The 19803-nt window shown below is 46.5% G+C and overlaps 1 protein-coding gene across 1 annotated transcript in view; it reads left to right on the top strand.

Moving 5' to 3' along the window:
• Positions 1 to 19803, top strand: part of CDH17 (cadherin 17) — an 81914-nt gene that overhangs the window by 7098 nt on the left and 55013 nt on the right. The window contains exons 2-3 of the mRNA XM_002710691.5: positions 10652 to 10722; positions 17953 to 18051. Coding sequence (XP_002710737.4) covers positions 10660 to 10722; positions 17953 to 18051 — 162 coding nt within the window. The 5' untranslated portion in view covers positions 10652 to 10659. The remainder of the gene's footprint in view (positions 1 to 10651; positions 10723 to 17952; positions 18052 to 19803) is intronic.

Genomic DNA, 19803 nt, shown 5'->3' with positions numbered 1-19803 from the left:
TATCAACATCTCAGCACTGTGTGCAAATTGTTTTCAATAAATATTAGCTGCTGTAGTGTTGTTGTTCTGGCTGGCCACTGATCTGGGATGCGCAGGGATTCCTGTGTTTGCTGGGCTGTGGTGAGTTAAATGAAGGCACCAACCCTGCATGCCAGGCGCAGCTCTGGTCACGCACTCGCCTGCAGGGACCCCAGCTGGTAGTCACAGCAGGTGGTCGTGGAGACATCTGCTAGCGAAGGTGCCTCCACATTTTAAGGACTGAGACTGTCTCTTAAAAATTCCTCCCCTAATTGTTTTTCTTTTTTTTTGTGCCTAAATTTTTATTTGTTTGAGGAAGAGAGATCTCCCATCTGTTGATTCTCCCACCAAATGCCTGTGGCAGCCAGGGTTGGGCCCGGCTGAAGCTAGGAGCCAGGAACTCCATCCAGATCTCTCCTGTGGGTGGCAGGGACCTAAGTACTTGGGTCATTATCTGCTGCATCCCCGGGTGCACATCAATAGGAAAGAAGTAGAGCCGAGATGCAAACCCTGACACTCCCATGTGGGATGTGGGCATCCCACCTGGTGTCTTTAACCATTGTGCCAAGTGCCTGCCCTTACTATTTTTGAAGATTTATTTAATTTATTTGTTTGGAAAGCAGAGTTATAGAGAGAAGACACACACACACACACACACACACACACACACACAGATTTTCCATCTGCTGGTTCATTCCCCAGATGGCTACAAGGGCCAGGCCTGAGCCAAGAGTTTCATCTGGGTCTCCTATGTGAGTGGCAGGGGTCCAAACACTTGGACCATCTTTCACTGCTTTTCCCAGACCATTAGCAAGGAACTGGATTGGAATGGGGAGCAGCTGGGACACAAACCATATGGGATGCTGGTGTTACAGGCAGCGGCTTGATCTACTATGCCACAATGCTGGCCTATTACTATTTTTGAAAACCTTTTAGCTGTGTTGTTAAGAGTATGCTTGGACTCTCAGATAGTTGGTATAGAAAAGGTCTGAATTCAGTCCTTGTATCTGAAGGAAACCTGACAAGCAGCAAGAATTCTAAGCAGTTGGTGGGATCAGCTATTTCAAGGAGTTCACCTGCAGTGGCCCGAATTATCTGGAGTTGTACTCCGATCCTTTCCAGGCGCTGTTCATGAAGCAATCTAGCACGTGCCTGTATCTTGTTGCTTTTAGGTGAGCTCAGTCTGAAGCGACAGCTTCTCACCGTGTCATCGTGACTCGGGCTATGATGCTCAGTAGGGAATTTTGTCCCTGCAAAGAGGAAATACGAGTAGGGCTTGTTTGACGGAGACGGATGCCGTTATTATCCCCGCCTTACAGGAGAGCACTGGGGGCCGGTCCCAGAGCCGCCAGTCCAGGTCCAGGTCTGTGCTCCCAACCACTGCAGGGTGTGGCAGGCTTGTCCTGGGATAACTCCCAGCACCCTACTCATGGGAGGGGAAGGCGATTGCTCCTCTTTGCCACTGGAAACTTTTCTGTGTCTTTAAATGTAAAGGACAAGTTCATTTTTACTTTCACATTTTCGGATTCCATTAAAATGTCCCAGACAGCAGCCTCTTTGATTGATCATCAGATTAAAAGAAGACATTCACTTTATTTTCATGTTCTTTTCTGTCATTCAACTTGTTTGTATTTCTTTTGTGGATTAAAATCACTCAAGGAAAAAAATCAGAGAGGCGCATTTGGCCTGCTGGTGGACACCAGCTGGGATCCATGTCCCACGTGGGAGAACCTGGGTTTGAACTGGCTCTTGCTCCTCGCGGTGCACAGCTTGGAGAGCAGCAGCCACAGCTCAGGTGGTTCTGTTGCTGCCACCCACGTGAGAGGCCTGGATTGACTTTCTTGTCTTCTGGCTTGGGCCTCTGGCCTGGCCCGTCCCAGTGGCATCACAGACATTGGGAGAATGAAACAGTGGAAGATCTCTCTCTCTCTCTCTCTCTTTCTGTGTGTGTGTGTGTCCCTCTGCCCTTCAACTGAATAAATTTTAAAAAATCAAAGTACAGATGATCTGTTTCAACCAGTTCTTAGCTATGTATTTAAAGCTTTCAATCTCAAGTTATTTTCCTTTGACATGTTAGTTCTGGAAGGTCTTATAGATGAGAACAAACTACTAGATATCCATACTTAACTAGACAATCACAAATGTTTTAGAATTTAACAATTATCTGTTGAGGGCTTAGTGTATATAAGACAGTATATAAAGATCTCTGAAAGGTTAAGTAAAATAATGATGTAGCCTCTCCTCTGATGGATTTCAGTTTTTAGTTGAGGCAGTAACATTATCAGGTAAATAAATGATAAATAAAATGCAGGGTAAGGGGCAGTGTTGTAGCACAAGTTAAGCTGCCGCTTGGGGCACCTGCATCCCATGTCAGAGTGCTGGTTGAGTTCCAGCTACTCTGCTTCCAGTCCAGCTCCCTGCAAATGCATCCTGGGAGGCAGTGGATGATGGATGCGGTGCCTGGGCTCCTGTACCTATTTGGGATATGTGGATGAGGTTCTGGACTCCTAGCCCATTTGAGTGGATGGAAGATTGCTCTCTCTCTCTTTCAAGTAGATAAAGATAAGCAAATAAACATTAAAGAAAATACTGGCAGGATGGGCTTCAAGAAGAAGAGGATTCTAGCTGAAAATCAAAGAAGATTTGCTGAAGGAAGTAGGATTTAGGTCCAACTCCACAAAGGCCAACCCTGTACCCTTGTTTCGGTACCCCAGTTCCTAGCATGGTATCTGGAACAACTAGAAGCCTAATGCACTGCTTTTAAAATAAATGGATAAAGTGGACCTAGATGGTAAGATAGGAGACGTGGAAGCAAAGCTGAGGAAGGATAATCTCAACCCACGCTCACGAAGCAATTCACTTACTCTGGGCCAGGCCCGGTGCCAGGCGGGGAGAGCAGCAAGTGCTAACGCATGGACCGAAGGGAGCTCGGTGCAAGGTCCATCCCAGGGGACAGCGTGGCTGGGTGTGGGGAGGGAGTGGCAGATAAGGCTAGAAGAGGTGGGAACAGCATGAGAAAGACCTGGGCTGCTGAAGAGTTGGAAGAGAAGGAACCCCAAATGTGTCATCATTGTCCGCATTTCTACTTCTGTGAAGTAAAAATCAGCTGATAACATGGTCATGTGTATTTTGCTAATGTAAAAGCGTTGTTAGACTTAGGAAAACCGATACGTGCAGTTGTATATATACATGTGGCCCTCTGTATCATTGGAGACTGATTCAAGGACACGCCTCTGCCCCCATGGACTCTGGACTCTGTGGATACTGAAATCTCTCACTGGTGCAGTGTTTGCATATGACCTAAACAATCCTCCCACATACTTAAACCATCTCTAGGTTACTTAGAATACCTACTACAGTGTAAATGCTGTGTAGATAGTTGTTATATTGTTTAGAGGATAATGATGAAAAATAAAGTTTGTACAGTACAAAGTTGTTTAAAGATTTATTTATTTATTTGAAGGGCAGAGTTACAGAAAGAGAGACAGAGAAATCTTCCATCCTCTGGTTCACTCCCCAAATGGTTATAACGGCCAGGGCTGGGCCAAACCAAAGCCAGGAGCCTCTTCCATGTCTTCCACATGGGTGCAGGGGCCCAAAGACTTGGGGCATCATCTACTGCTTTCCTAGGTGTGTTAGCAGGGAATTGGGTCCAAGGGGGAGTAGCTGTAACTCCACCTAGTACCCATATAGGATGCTGGCACGGCAAACAGTGGCCTAGCCCACTGCACCACAGAGCCAGCCCACAGACACAATTTCTTGTCCTGAATATTTTCGATGTGTTGTTGGTTGAATTTGTTAATATGGAAACTGGGGCTCCAGAAGATCATGGACTTCATTTCGCAATCTGCTGGAACCTGGGATTGTTGCTTGTTTCTGTTTTTCCAAATCAAACAAGCAATGTAAAGCAGCCCCCAAGAAAGTCATATTTGTGTTTAATGAGTTAATTCTAAAAAATGATATTTGGACATGAAATCAGATTGGGTTGGAAAGCTAATTTTCTATATTCAAGAAATTCATGAATCTAAAAGTCCAGAAAAATTTTAATCCTAGCTTTTCCTTAAAAGATCTTTGAAACCATGGAGTAAGTTATTTAATTTATACAGCATGTACAAAATTTTAGATATACATTATATATAGGACATGTATGTCTGCGCCTGTGCCTGCATCCATTTTCTGTAGCTATCAGGCTGAATGGGATGCAGTAGAAAGCATTGTAAGAAGTTTTGGGCTTTAGAATTCAGATCTTGTCGGAAGCATGACTGGCTTACTTATCAGCAAATTGCTTGACCTTAGGCAAACTGCTTAACTTTGAACCTCAATTTCCTCATCTATAAAATGAGAATAACAATTCCCAACTCATTATGTGTTTTTTGAGAAAGCCATAAGAGCATCTATTTATTATTGAGTAATTTCTGGGTATTTTCCATGGGAGGAGCCTGAGGCACAGAGGTGACGTCATCCACTTGTGGCAGATCAGCTTGGAAAACGCAGAACTGGATTTCCTGTCCAGGCTCTCTGACTCGGAGCCTGCCTTTTGCATTATCCTCTTATGCTGTTTTAAAAAGATTAAAAATTATCTGATACTAGCTGATAGAATAAAAAAGGGAGAGAACGATCCAACATGGGAAGTGAGATACACAGCAGACCCATAGAATGGCAGATGTCCTAAACAGCACTCTGGCCTCAGAATCAGCCCTTAAGGCATGCGGATCCAGCTGAAAAGCCCATGAGAGTATTTCAGGCATGGAAAGCCAAGACACTCTGGGGGAAAAAAAAAAAAAAACCACCTAAATGAAAGATCTCCGCGAGTGAGATCCCAGTGGAAAGAACCGGTCATCAAAGAAGGAGGTACCTTTCTCTGAAGGGAGGAGAGAACCTCCACTTTGACCATGGCCTTGTCTAAATATGATCAGAGTCGGTGAACTCAGGGGGCTTCCATAGCCTTGGCAGCTCATGACAAGAGCCTAGGGTGATTACTGATGCCATAAACAAGAGTGTCAATTTGTTAAGTCAACAACAGGAGTCACTGTGCCCTTACTCCTCATGTAGGCTCTCTGTCCTTAGTGTGCTGTACATTGTGATTTAATGCTATAACTAGTACTCAAAACAGTATTTTTCACTTTATGTTTCTGTGTGGGAGCAAACTGTTGAAATCTTTACTTAATGTATGCTAAACTGATCTTCTGTGTATATAAAGAGAATCGAAAATGAATTGAAGGGGAGAGGGAGTGGGAAAGGGGAGGGTTGCGGGTGGGAGGGAAGTTATGGGGGGGGAAGCCATTGTAATCCATAAGCTGTACTTTGGAAATTTATATTCATTAAATAAAAGTTAAAAAAAATTATTTGAGATGGAGAGCGCTCCCATCCTCTTATTTACTGCCCAAATGCCCACGATGACTGGGGCTGGGCTGGCCAGAGCGGGGAGCTGAGAACAGAATCCAGGTCTTCTAGGTAGGTAGCATGGACCCAGCTGCTTGAGCTATCACCACTGCCTCCCAGGGTCTACATGAGCCAAAAGGTGGCATTAGGAACCAGAGCTGGGATTGAACCCAGGTCCTCTGGTGTGAGATGCAGCTTTCTTTTCTTTTCTTTTTTTTTTTTTTAAAGATTTTATTTTTTGAGAGGTAGAGTTATAGATGGAGACAGAGAGAGAGAGAGGTCTTCTGTCCAGTGGTTCACTCCCCAAATGGCCACAATGGCCAGAGCTAGGCTGATCCGAAGCCAGGAGTTGGGAACTTCCTCCAGGTCTCCCACATGGGCGCAGAGGCCCAAGCACGTGGGCCATCTTCTACTGCTTTCCCAAGGCCATAGCAGAGAGCTGGATGGGAAGAGGGGCAGCCAGTAAACGAACCGGTGCTGCAGGCGGAGGCTTAGCCTATTACTCCACATCGCTGGCCTGAGATGCAGCCATCTTAACCACTAGGCAAAATGCCTTCTCTTCATTTCCCCTTCCTTTAAAAATGTTTATTATTTTTAAAGTTATTTTGGAGACAGCAAGTGAGCTTCCCTATTTGCTGATTCACTCCCCAAATGCCCCCAATGCCTGGAACCAAGGTGGGAGCCAGGAGCCAGGAATGCCATCCAGGTCTCCCGCAATGGTGGCAGGAACCCGGTTGCTTAAGCCATCACTACTGCCTCCTGTGCTGAAGGTAAGAGTTGGAGCCAGGAGTCAGTGTGGGGTGCAGGCTTCCTAGCAGGTAGGCTGAATGCCTGCTCCAGGTTCTGCTGTTTTGAAAGGTCCCTCCACAAATTGCCTCATTGGCACTGCTAAATACGTGGTCATTTCTTCCTTATCGCCCAGGGCATTCCTAAGAATTTTGCCTCTTTAAATTTCAGATATCAACTCTACAAATAGACCCAAAAGCCATGGTATTATCCCTATATTTGTCTTCAAGTGTGTCTACACTGAAATGTATTAGAAAAAGGAAAATTTCTCCTAGTATGAATGTAAATCTCCCCATAGGAGAAAACCACTTTTCTTGTGTAGTCATTAAAGTTGTTTGAAAATTCTGTTAACCTTGCCTGAACTCCTCATTCTGCTTCCATATTTATTTTTCCTCGATATGACCCAGGTAAATCTGTAAAACAAGTGGTTATGTTTGCTTTTATCTACTTTCAAAATGTTGTCAAGTGATGTACCAGCTGTGTGTGTGTATGTTTGAGAGAGAGAGAGAGAACAAAATGTGTGTGTGCTTGACAGGCTTACTGATCTTTATTTCTTTTAATATTTCATCTCCTATTTTCTTTTTCTTTTTTTTTTTTTTTGACAGGCAGAGTGGACAGTGAGAGAGAGAGACAGAGAGAAAGGTCTTCCTTTGCCGTCGGTTCACCCTCCAATGGCCGCCGCGGCCGGTGCGCTGCGGCCGGCGCACCGCGCTGATCCGATGGCAGGAGCCAGGAACCAGGTGCTTTTCCTGGTCTCCCCTGGGGTGCAGGGCCCAAGCACCTGGGCCATCCTCCACTGCACTCCCTGGCCACAGCGGAGAGCTGGCCTGGAAGAGGGGCAACCGGGACAGAATCCGGCGCCCCAACCGGGACTAGAACCCGGTGTGCCGGCGCCGCTAGGCAGAGGATTAGCCTAGTGAGCCGCGGCGCCGGCCCATCTCCTATTTTCTAATCATGTAGTCATAGTTGCTACTTTCTTTTGAACTCCATATATATTGTTAAGCTAAACTCACATTTAAAAAAAAAAAAGATTTATTTATTTGAAAGGCAGAGTTATAGAGAGAAGGGAGGCAGGGAGAGAGGGATCTTGTAGCCACTGGTTTATTCCCCAGTGGCTGCAATGGCTGGGGCTGGGCCAGGCTGAAACCAGCAACCTGGAACTCCATCTGGATCGTCCATGTGCACACAGGGGCCCAAGCACTTGGACCATCTCCTGCTGCTTTCTCAGGTGCCTTAGCAGGGAGCTGGATTAGAAGTAGAGCAGCCAGGAATTGAACCAGCATCCATATGGGATGCCAGCTTCGCACGTGGTGGCCTAACCTGCTATGTCACAATGCCTGCTCCCTAAACTTCCAACATTTCAATGCAAGCTTTAACAAATGATTTTTTAAACTGAGACAAGATTAAACATTATATATGTGTGTGTAAATATATATATATGTATATATATGACAGGCAGAGTGGACAGTGAAAGAGACAGAGAGAAAGGTCTTCCTTTGCTGTTGGTTCACCCTCCAATGGCCACTGCGGCTAGCGCACTGAGGCCGGTGCATCGCGCTGATCCAAAGCCAGGAGCCAGGTGCTTCTGGTCTCCCATGGGGTGCAGGGCCCAAGCACTTGGGCCATCCTCCACTGCACTCCCAGGCCACAGCAGAGAGCTGGCCTGGAAGAGGGGCAACTGGGACAGAATCTGGCGCCCCGACCGGGACTAGAACCTGGTGTGCTGGCGCTGCAGGTGGAGGATTAGCCTATTGAGCCACGGTGCCGGCCAAACATGATATTTTTAAAGTATGTGCCAGCATGTGGTTCAGAGGGTTAAGCTGCCGCTTATGCCGGCATCCCATTTCAGAGTGATAGTTTGAGACCCAGCTGTATTGCTTCCAATCCAGTTGACTGCTAATGTGCCAGAGAAAGCAGCAGTGGAAGACGACCCAAGTATTTTGGGCCCCTGCCATGCATGTGAGAGAAGTTCCGGTCTCTCAGCTTTAGTATGTCCCAGCCTGGGCTGTTGTGGCCATTTCAGGAATGAACCAGTAGATGGAAGATCTCTCTTTCTCTCCCTCTCTTAGTCACTCTGCTTTTCAAATAAATTAAAAAAAAATCTGTAAAATACTAAAAAGCATTTCCTTTTTATGAAGTTCTATATATTTTTTCATTTGTGTAAGAATTCCAATATGGAATAGATAAGGAATTATCCCAGGAAGTCAGTTTATAAGCAGAGCCAAAAATAGTTGTACACCATAGTATCTGAGGCATACTTTATTAGAATGTTAATAAATCAAACTATTTTATAACTCTAATAAATGAAAAATGGAATATAAGAAAATGAATTCAAATATTTTATTTCTTCCTTCAGATTGCTCTCTGAGCCTCCTGGTTTTTCTACAAAGTCCCTTTCCTTCCCTCCATCAGCCTCTACCTGTCAGTCTCCAAAAGCAGTACTGACATTTTTATCAGAATTTACCAAGTGCTAAAAGGAAAATGGTTAAATGCTCTCTAAAGAAATTTGCCACTTGCATATTTTATTAAATGTGAATTCAGGAAACAAACTAGTTAAAATGTGAGAAAACTCATAAAATCTATATTTTAAAGAATTGTTTCCTCCTATAGTTAATTTGACTTGTTCAGTGATTTAAAGTTTGTTGCTATATTTGCATCTTCTTTATTTTGATTCTTATAGAGAAATTTCTACTCTCCATTTGATTTCTTGTAGTATGTCCTTTCTTTAGTGAGTGACAAAGACAGATATGGAACATTCAAGGATAAAATTGAAGGAAAAAATGTAAAAATGGTACATCACTTGACAACATTTTGAAATGATCATTTTTACCATCTAAATTTTTGGAGTGGTTAATTTGAAAAAATATTATTTGATTATTTGAAAGAGAGAGATCTCTTATCTATTGGTCTACTCCCCAGATGCCTCCAACAGATGGTGCCTGGGCCAGGTCAAAGCCAAGAGCTGGGAACTCAGTACATGTCTCCCACATTAGGTGTCCCAAGTACTTGAGTCAGTGCCTGCTGCCTACTGGGATATGCATTAGCAGGAAGGTGGAATTAAGAGCAGAGTGGGGATTTGAACCCTGGCAGTCAGATAGGGGATCAGGTGTTTCAAGTGATATCTTAACCACTGTGCCAAACATCTCCCCCTAGAGTGGTTAAAATTTTAATGATTTTCCAACAATGGATATACTGGTGATATGTTTTCAGTGCATAAAAGCTTTAAAAATGAAAGAGGATGAAGAAGTAAACCAGGATCATAAAGTGATAACCAGAGATAATAAAGTGGTTGGAATTTTAGGCAGTGGATGTATTTTTGATTTCCTTGAGTCTTTTGCTTTGCTTTCTGGAGTCCAACATTGTGCTGGGCAGCAATGCTTTGTAGGCCACATGGGAAACGTAGCCCACATTTTCGCATCAAGTAGTCATGACACGTCTCAGTGAAAGTATAATTTCTGTGAAATGTAGAGCCTCAAGGAAGAAAGGGAAAATAATATTGAACAGAAGACAATAAGGGCAGACTTTGGATTCTTATTTGATCTCTTTTGGAGGCATAGGTAACACGTTTTTTCCTGAAGTGTATTACAAAGGTATCAACTTTATATAGAAGGCCAAAGAGACAGCCAGTGAGATCTCTGAATGAAGGATTGCCAATGTTCTTCAGTGCTTCCCACCTGAGAAGTCTAATATTTGAAGCTTTGAATCAGAACCATTAAACTTACACTGACTTCCGTATGTATGTATTTGAGATGCAGAGATACCGAAAGACAGAGACATTCCCCAAACTCCTGCAATGGCTGGGACTGGGTTGGGCTGAAGTTTGGAACTGGAAACTCAATCCAAGTCTCCAATATTGGTGGTAGGAGTCCAGTCACTTGAGCTATCACTGCTGTCTCTTAGGGTCTACTTTAGCAGGAAACTGGAGTCGGAAGCCAGAGCTGGGAATTGAACCCAGGTACTCTGATATGAGATGTTGGGGCTAAATGTTCAGCCCCAGAACCACTAAAATCTTGTGTCTAATTATCTTGGCTGTTCCTGACCCACATATTTAAGAATAAAATTTATAATATAAATTATATATAATATATAATAGTATAATAGTAAAATTTAATGAGTAAAACATATAGTAAGGGTAAAATTATTTTAAAGCATTAACAAAAAATGAGTGGGGATTATATTCATTGCCTATCATGTAAGCCTTAGAATGAAGGAGACTAAGAGTGAGGCAGTTAAAGAATGAAGTTATGGAGCATTTGTTTCAAAGTGTTGACTTGCAGGTTACCATGGATGAGGTTTCATGAAGCTTCTGGAAGGTCAACCCGTCCCTTATAGAGGAGAGTTTGGTCTTTAGGGATCTCATTTTACTACATTTATCACCGAATCACATCCATGAGTCTTTATGGGTTGGAAGACATGATTTTCACAGACTCTTAACTAATCATATTTATCTCTGGTTTATTCACAGGCATTTGAATGAAGAGTATCATGATGACTCAAGCCCATCTTCATTCCCTGTGTCTTCTTATACTTTATTTGGTAAGAGAGTAGATGTGTTTCTCCATTTATTTACTAGAATACTTCTGCCATCTTCCTACCCTTACCAGGGAAAGAATAGTAATCATCCCTGTAAAGAAAAAAATGTACTCATGAACATTAAGTTGCCATATGGAGTGGGCACTAGTTTGTCATCATATATTTTCAGTGAGATGTTACCTATCATCTGTCTCTCCTTCAACCTGGGGAAGTACTTTCTTGTCAGCTCTTAAAAGCCAGTATCATTTGATGGGCAAAGTTCATAACAATCCATTCAGGGCTAGACCTTCAGGTGTAGTTCAAGGAATCCAGAAAAAAATTAGAGTGATATATATGAATATGTACATATTCATTAGTCTGTGTCCCTTAAACTTGACTTTTTTTTTACTTTGACAATGAAAAAATTGCACCCAAACATCAAGAAAAGCATTTTCTCTATTTTTGACTCCCCCTACCCTGTTCTTTTCATAGTTGGCTTGGAATTTTGGGGTTAAATTGGTTCTCAGCCATTTGTTGACAAAGGTTTCCTGAGCTTAGAGCTGGATGGAACTTGGGGGTCCCAGCCATCATCCTTGGGCTAGACAGTGGGATTCAATCCTTGTTTTCCCACGGGGCTCCTGATATTCCCAAAGCTTGCCAAGAAATTTGTTGTATTATAAAGCAGGATTATGGGAGTGTATTTTCCTTTCTCTAATATAGAAGTTCCTAGATCCTTACACCTCAAATCTTGTTTCCCTTTCTCTGGAATCCACAAATAACACACCAAACTCCAAATCCCAGAGAGCCCTAAGAGCCTACACATTTCAAAATATTTATAAACAGAGTCAGACTTGTACAGCTAGCAGAGCCGTCCCTGTTGGACAGTGTGTATGTGTGTGTGTGTGTGTGTGTGTGGTGGGGGGATGTAGTTCAAACTTCTTGAGCAGTGTGCATCCTCATGGTCTGCAGATTCGAAGCTTGTCCCCAGGATGCGCTGCAACGGCTGGTTCACACACCCCCACTCACTGTCTCTCTTCTTCCTCTTCTTCCTGTCCTCCTGGACACCCTTTGATATTTACAGTATCCCAGGATGGTGGCAAAGTCAAGCCTGGCTTCAAACTCAGTGCAGCTACTTACCAGGAAGCAGAAACTGAGTGACTCACCCAAGCTTTCAACTTCAGATCTCTGCCCCGTGACACAGGTCTCATGATACAGCTGGGATTGGGGCATTAGGGATGCCCAGTCTGTCAAGTCTATGCATGTTTTTCAAAGTCTGAAAAAATCAGAAAATTGGGACATTTCTGGTCCCATGAATTCTGGAGAAGGGATACTCAATCTGTAGTACTTGCCTTAAGAGATGCTGTTGTAATTTAATCAGACCACATTTATTAAATTCTTGGATCAGTGAGTGGCATACTCTAAGAACTCAATAAACAGTAGCTGTCTATCACTATAGCATTTTGGGTCCTCAGGGCATGCATCTGAATGGGCCCCGATTTCCACAAGGAAGGGGCTGCATTTTAGTCACCTTTGCAGATTTAGTGCCTGCAGAGTGGTGGCAACAGGGTAGAAAGAAAATATGCAAATGGAGGCTTATGTTAAGAAATGGCACTCTGAGATCTGTGGGGAGGGGTAAGATTCTGTCTCAGCAATTTGATATTAGTAGACTCTTGCTTGTTGCCTGAGCATGGAACACACATTTTTCTTCCTGGACAAAAGTGAAAATGAGGTTCCCTTCTCTCTACTTGCACCCCTATGGGATTTCTACTTAGAGTGAAACAATGGCCCAAAGCACCGCTGGCAGCGAGAGCCTTGCCCAGGAGGTGGACTCAGCAGAGTTGTCTTCGAGTGAAGGCAGGAGGTCGCTCCCTCCTTGATGAGGTCTTGGGGGTTTTGCCATGGAACCACTTCTCTCTCTTGCCTCTGTCCACCTCATATGCCAACTCCTTTCTATGAAGACTGGAAGTTTAGTTGGAGCTTCCTGCCTGCCACTTGAGAATCATCAGCCAATTATTCCAACACTGTGCATGGCTCTTCTGTTTTTTTTTTTTTTTTTTTTTTAAAGATTTATTTGTTTTTTTCTTTTAAAGGCAGAGTGACAGGGAGGAAGGGAGGGGATGGGTGAAGGGGTGAAGAGAGAGAGAGAGAAACTTCCAGGTCTTCCACATTGGTGCAGGGGCCCAAGCACTTATGCCATTCTCTGCTGCTTTTCCAAGGTGCACTTACAGAAACCTGGATTGAAGGTAGAGCAACTGGGACTTGAACAGGTGCCCATATGGGATGCTGGTGCTGCAGGCTGTGGCTTCATCAGCTATGCCACAGCACTGGTCCCTCTTCTGTGCTAAGAGCTGGTTTCATAGGAGACTGGAAACGCAGCAGTGACACAGTGCAGAGCACGGAAGAGAACAAGTAGGCAACCTAGGGATATAGAAAGGGTGCTGAGCAGGGATGCAGGGGAACCCAAGAAGAAGCCATCGATTGTAGTATTTGCCTGGGACTTCCGGGAGGAAGAGGGCTTGGCACAAATTCTACACAATCAATATGTTGAACTCTTGCTGGCGTCTCCGAAGCAGGCCGACCTGGCAGGCGCTGTGGCTCCTTTGGTTTAGAAGGCAGTGTGGCAATGTGGTTGAGAGTCGGGACTTGGTGGGGCACCAGGGCTGGCGCATGTCTTGGGGCAGCACTAAATGATCTGTGAGTGTGTTGCCTCTGCTGTGGGGCTACTCTGCAGAACGGCATCCCGAGAGCACAGATCAGAAGAGATGAGGTATGTGGGTGCCAAGTCCATTGCTGCCACGCAGGAGAAACTGGCTGTGTCATCCCATTCACTTGCCTTTGGTTCAGCTCTTGCTGAAAAGATGGCGGGTGCTCTCCTTCCGAGGCTGGCATGGAGCCACCCTCTTGCTCATTCCTAGGTTTCCACCACACAGTCCTGCCTACTTCCGGCGGTGAGGCTTGGTGACTCACCATAGGTGTGCACACGGATTTTGAAATCTTTATAGCCCCAATAGCCGCCCTAATGGGCAGGAAGAGTTTCGTTGCCCTGATACAAGGATGCAACTTTGAACCCTCGAGCTCAGACACAGCCTTCCTTTTCTGATTAAGCCAGGCAGCTTGTCTGCCTGTGCAAACCACAGCCTTGCTCCCCACAGGCAGGCTGGTGAGTGTAGTGTTCTCTGATGTGGCCGGCGGGAAGGCTGACCGCCTGCTGACTGGGGGCAAAGTTACTGAAGGTGCCTGGTGTCAGGCAGCAAAGCACAACCCTCCTCCTGCACCAGCCACAGCGCCACGCCACCACGCCACCAGCTGTACCAAGAACTTGTGCCCCACCTTCCAGAGGAGATAATGGAACTGGTGAAGACTGGAAATGGAGCGGGAGGGCGGAGGAAGAGGAGGAAGGAAGAGCCAGCTGAAAGTCTGCGGAATTATTGTGCGAGTTAAGAATGTTTTCAATAAGTATTTGGGGATGTAGAGATTGTGCCTGGATTTGAACGTTATGTATACATGTATTGAAATATCACATAGTGCACATAAATATGTACAATTTTTTATATCAAAGTTATTGCCATTATTATTTTTTTTGACAGGGAGAGTCAGACAGTGAGAGAGAGAGACAGAGAAAAAGGTCTTCCTTCTGTTGGTTCACCCCCCAAATGGCCGCTATGGCCAGCGTGCTACTCAGATCCAAAGCCAGGAGCCAGGTGCTTCTCCTGATCTCCCACGCGGGTGCAGGGCCCAAGCACTTGGGCCATCCTCCACTGCACTCCCGGGCCACAGCAGAGAGCTGGACTGGAAGAGGAGCAACCAGGACAGAATCTGGCGCCCTAACCAGGATTAGAACCCGGAGTGCTGGCACTCCAGGCAGAGGATTAGCCTAGTGAGCCATGTGCCGGCCTATTTAAAATTATTATTAACAATTAAAAATGTTTTTTGGCTACTAGTCACAGGAAATTTGACTTTAGAGCATTTTAAATAAATAGGGGTTTATGATCTCAGGTAACATGGAGCCTGGAGTGGCAACTCAGGGCAGGTTGGCAGTTCCACCGTGTTATCAGAGGCTTGGGCTTATCTCTCTTGCCACTACCATTTTTAAAAAGATGTATTTATGGGACCAGCTCTGTAGTGTAGTGGGTTAAGTTGCCACCTGCAGTGCTGGCATCACATATTGGTGCCGGTTTGAGTCCCAGCTGCTCCACTTCTGATCCAGCTCTCTGCTATGGCCTGAGAAAGCAGTAGAAGCCAGCCCAAGTGCTTGGGCCCCTGCACCCGTGTGGGAGGCCTGGAAGAAGTTCCTGGCTCCTGGTTTCAGACAGGCCCAGCTCTGGCCATTGCAGCCATTTGGGGAGTGAACCAGTAGGTAGAAGATTCATTCCTTCTCTTTCTCTCTATCTCTCTGTTTCTCTGCCTCTGTAACTCTACCTTTCAAATAAATAAATCTTAAAAAAAATGTATTTGTTGGAAAGGCAAAGTGACAGAGAGGGAGAAAAACAGAGAGAGAGAGAGAGAAAGAGAGAGAAAGAGCTCGATCTTCTGTGCTCTGTTTCTCTCCCCAAACACCTGCAACAGCCAGCCTGAAGCCAGGAGCCAGAAACTCCACCTGGATCTCCCATGCAAGTGGCAAGAACCTAGATACTTGGGATATCATCTGCTGCTCCCCAGGCACATTAGCTGGGAGCTGGATCAGAAGCAGAGTAGCTAGAACAAACCAGGCCCCATCCATATGGGATGTGGGTGTTGGCCCTCTACCACCTTTTGAGCTCAATTGTCCCTCATGGTTCCTGATGGCTGCCCAAACTGCAGATATATCCCTGTCTCAGCAAGAATCAAGGGGAATGGCAATGCTGGCCATATCTTTTCTTGTTTGATGTTTTTTAAAGATTTATTTATTTGAAAGGCAGAGTTACAGAGACAAGATAGAGAGAGAGCCAAGAGATCTCCATCTACTGGTTCATTCCCCAAATGGCTACAGCGGCTGGGGCTGGGCCAGGGGGAAGACAGGAGCCAGAAGATTCTTGAGGGTCTCCCACATGGTTATCAGCATTGGGCCATCTTCTGCTGATTCCCCAGGTGCATTAGCAGGGAGTTGTTTTGGAAGTAGAGCAGCCAGGACTCGAACGGGGGCCCCTGCGGGATGCCAGCATTGCAGGCAGGGGCTTACCCTGCTGAGCCACAGTGTTGGCCCCTGTCCTTTTCATTTTTAAAATTTTCATTTTATTTTTGAGGCAGAGAAAGAGACACACAGGGAGAGAGCGAGCATGCTCAGAAGACAGCATGCATAGAAGCGGGCACTCCCATCCACTGATTCACTTCCCAGTGGGCTGGGAAGCCCAGTGGGCTGGGCCAGGCTGAAGCCAGGTGTCAGGAACTGAATCCAGATTATGAATGTGGGCGGCAGGGACCCAAGTACTTGAGCCATCGTTGCCGTCTCCTAGGATTGTATGAGAGCAGGAAACTAGAATTGGGAGTGGAGCTGGGACTTGAACTTGGGTACTCTGATACGGGATGCAAGTGTCTCAAGTGGTATCTTGACTGCTAGGCCAAACACTACCCCAGTCCTCTTTCAATCGAAAACCAGCACCTTGCCAGGATCTCTCCCCACTTCTTAGACTTCCTCCTCTTGCTTCATGAATAATAACAGGGTCACTTGGCCACCCTTGTGGCTGCGGGGGAGCCGAGAAAGTGACAGTTGGCTTCTTGTTTGTTATTTCTTTGTTATCAGACAATCAGGATCAACTTAGTGAAGACTCAGCAAAGGAGGGATGTAGTGTAAGACCTTCCCGCGTCTCCCACAGACGGGCTGTTCTTGGGCTACTCCCTGCAGGCAGCAGTTTCTATGGAGAGACCGCCCTTGTTCTCCTTAAAGTGGAAAACGAACTCTCCTCTCCCCTGCCCAGTTCTTACTGTGCTGGTTTTGCTGATCTTGCTCCAAAAACCACTGACTGGCCATGTCCTGCTTCTCATGCCAATCTTTCCCACCTCTGACTTCCACCACAAACAGGAGACCCAGAGAAACACCTGGGAAGGAGGGGAGGCTGCCGCCGCTGGGTATGGGGCACTGGGTCCCTGGTCCTAGAAGACATCCGTGTGAGGGCATGACTGGCTCATTCTTCCTGTGTGCTCCCTTCAGAGGGCCCTCCTGGGGAGGCTCAGTGCTCCCCATTCTCTGGCTGGAGAGAGTTACCCTGCATGCACGTCCCCAGTGAGGCTGGCTACGCTCCGGGTCACCTTGGTCACTTTTGCACCCCCACCATGGGCAGTCAGTGAGGCGTAGTGGCCAAGAGTGTTGGTTCCGGCTACTCCCTGGGAAAATTGCTTAACTTCCCTGTACCTGAGTCACAGCACCTATAAAACTGGGCTAACAGTAGTCATTCCCTCCGGCAGGATAGTCCCTGGGATGAAACGTGCTTAGGGCAGAGTTCCTTATGCTTAAAGAGCTTTCCTTACTGTCCTGGACGCTCTGGTTACGATTCCACCTGGGTGTGGCTGGCTGAGGGGCTGCTTCGCTTTTAAGTTTAGGCTCTTTGCATTTCTGGACCCAAAGCAGGGGTTCTACCACTTGGGACTACTGCTTGGAGTAAATCTTCTTGTGTTTTCATTTTTTCTTTCTAAATAAGCAGAAAGAGCTAATCAAGTGTTAAAACCAGTAAACTTTTCTTGAGTGCAAATTCTTAAGATTCAAAATTCAGACTCAGATTTGACCAAAAATTACCACATAACCGTGGGCCGAGCAAGCATTAGACTAAACATGTCTGCATATTTTTTTCTCCCTTATAAATTTGGTTATCCTTGAGGTGACTGTGAACTCCAAAGCACCAAGACTGTGCCTTGAATGTCCTTATCCAATCACAGGAGTAGTGAGAGGTGTTTGAAGAAGCTGATGCCAGTCAAGTAGAACTGAGAAGGCAGAGTGGCAGTGTGGGAGACCCTGTGCTTTCGCTCAGTTGGACTCCAGCGTCACCTCTCTAAGCCCCTTTTATTACACAGGAATGTTAATATTCTTCCCGTTTTTTTCTTCCCCATTGTTCTTGTGGTTAAACTTGAAAAGCAATGCAAACTTCAGACCAAGGTACTTTGACCGGTGGAGCCCCTGTGTGTCATGATCGGATTTCACATTGTTTGCAGCCGTGAGAGAATCCTGTGTTTCAGGGATCAGTTCTGGAAGACCTGACAAAAATCAGCAAGTCACACACACACACACACACACACACACACACAGAGTCATGAGGGATGCTCACTTTCTCTCTCTGTTCACAGGCAGCTGGATATGGCCAAGACGGGAAGTTTAGTGGACCCCTGAAACCCATGACATTTTCCATGTATGAAGGCCAAGAACCAAGTCAAATCCTATTCCAGGTAAAGGCTCCCCTGGATCCCTGTCATCTTGATTTCTCAGGCTCTCGCGTGAACTTTCACTCCCTTATCTGTGGCCCAGCAGCGGCACGACAAATCTAACGATCAATCAAGAATGACCACAGCTGAGTGAAACAGCGGGGCGGGCACAGTGAGGGCAGCACCGCTCCTGCTCCTGCTTCCTCAGTCACCTCCGGAGCCAGTGAGCTCACCCGGCTCGCGGGAGCCTGGAGCCTGCAGACTCTGCCTGTTCATTGGAGTGGCTCAGTCTCTGGCCAGAGCGCTGGCCATCTGACCCCTGACCCCCAGGGCTGTCTGCTCCATAGACTTGCTGCCTGCAGCGTCTGATACCGGGCTTCTCTGAACTCAGCGTTGGAATAGACTGGCCAAAGGCCGGTCTTTCCCTTGCCGCTTCCTCTGGGCCCAGGTTTGGGGCCGCACCTGTGGGCTGGGACGCCAGCGGTGGTGGGTGGCTGTCTCACTTGGTTAGATATCTGTGAGGGGCATCAGGGCGGACTGCAGGTGGCATGAGGGACTTCCGTTACCGACGGTACTGAACCAATTCTGGAAATGTAATGGCGAAGGACGGTAACATAGGGCTGGGTTGGGCACATGTCCCCTCAGGTAGCAGCTGGCGCCCAGAGATGGGGGAGGGGCTTTAACAAGCCTCTGGGGGCGCCCAGGACCCCTCCTCACTGCTTTTACAGGGGAGCCGCGGGGGTTGCTACACTACCTTCTAAAGCAGGTGCCTTCCATTAACTACTGAGTATTGGTTTTGGGGGGACAGTTCCGGACCACAGAGGAGACACGTACGGTACAGGGTCATTGCACAGGGGCTCCCCTCAATCACTGGCAGGGGTGCACGTGTGTCTATGGCCAGCTCTGCCGGGCATGGGGTGAAAAGGGGGTTGGGCCCTGAGGACGCGGTGGGTGCATTGAGAGTCCAGAAATGGACAAGACTGACCTGGAGAGGAAGCAAGGGCAGAGTGTCTGGCAAAGGCATGGCCAGGACAGCTGCCCTGTGCAGGCAGAGGCAAAGGGCTCCAGGAGGCTGGCGGCTGTGGCCGAGAGAGCCCAGGAAAGAGGCTGGGAGAGGGGGCTTCGGAGACAGGCAGGCGCTGGCTCCCAAAGTGCTCAGGTTTCCCCCCCAAAGCAGTGGGCCTCAGTCAAGTTCAGAAAAGACCCTTGTGGCTACAAAATGGGAGGGAGAAAGGCCACTGCGGGGGAACTGGTTAGACGGCCCACTCACCCAGAGCGGTCTCCTTGTTTGCTTACTTCTCTGCTCAACCCGGGAACCCATGGGTGCAGATTCACTCTTTTTAAAATTCCTTTCGTTTGTGCATTATGCTTCACAAGCTGGTAAGAACTTTATGTGCCTAGTACACTTTTTTTTTTTAATTGACCATGTATAGAGTGCCTACTGTTAAAGCAGACGCTAAGCTGGGTACCAGGGATACGGATGACCCAGGTGCTGTGCCTGCCCCAGTGGGCAGGCAAGTGACAAGTGACAAGGACACAGGTGCGTGCCCCGAAGGTGCTGGAGCACGTCTGGTGGGATGCAGAAGGGCAAGCTTAGGTGGCAAGAGAGTGACTGATTTTTAAAATTTATTTTGAAAAATTGATGAGTGAAAATTGGATCTATCATGTACAACATGTTGCTTGGAACTCTGTGTAGACTGTGGGCTGGCTAAATCGAGCCAATTAACCACATGCGTTACGTCACATTTTTTTTTTAATGGTAAGTAAAATCTAAGA

The sequence above is a fragment of the Oryctolagus cuniculus genome, chromosome 6 (assembly GCF_964237555.1).
Source record: "Oryctolagus cuniculus chromosome 6, mOryCun1.1, whole genome shotgun sequence".
Lineage (NCBI taxonomy): Eukaryota > Metazoa > Chordata > Mammalia > Lagomorpha > Leporidae > Oryctolagus > Oryctolagus cuniculus.
Note: the sequence above shows the minus strand (reverse complement) of the source record. Positions and strands in the feature narration are given on the sequence as shown.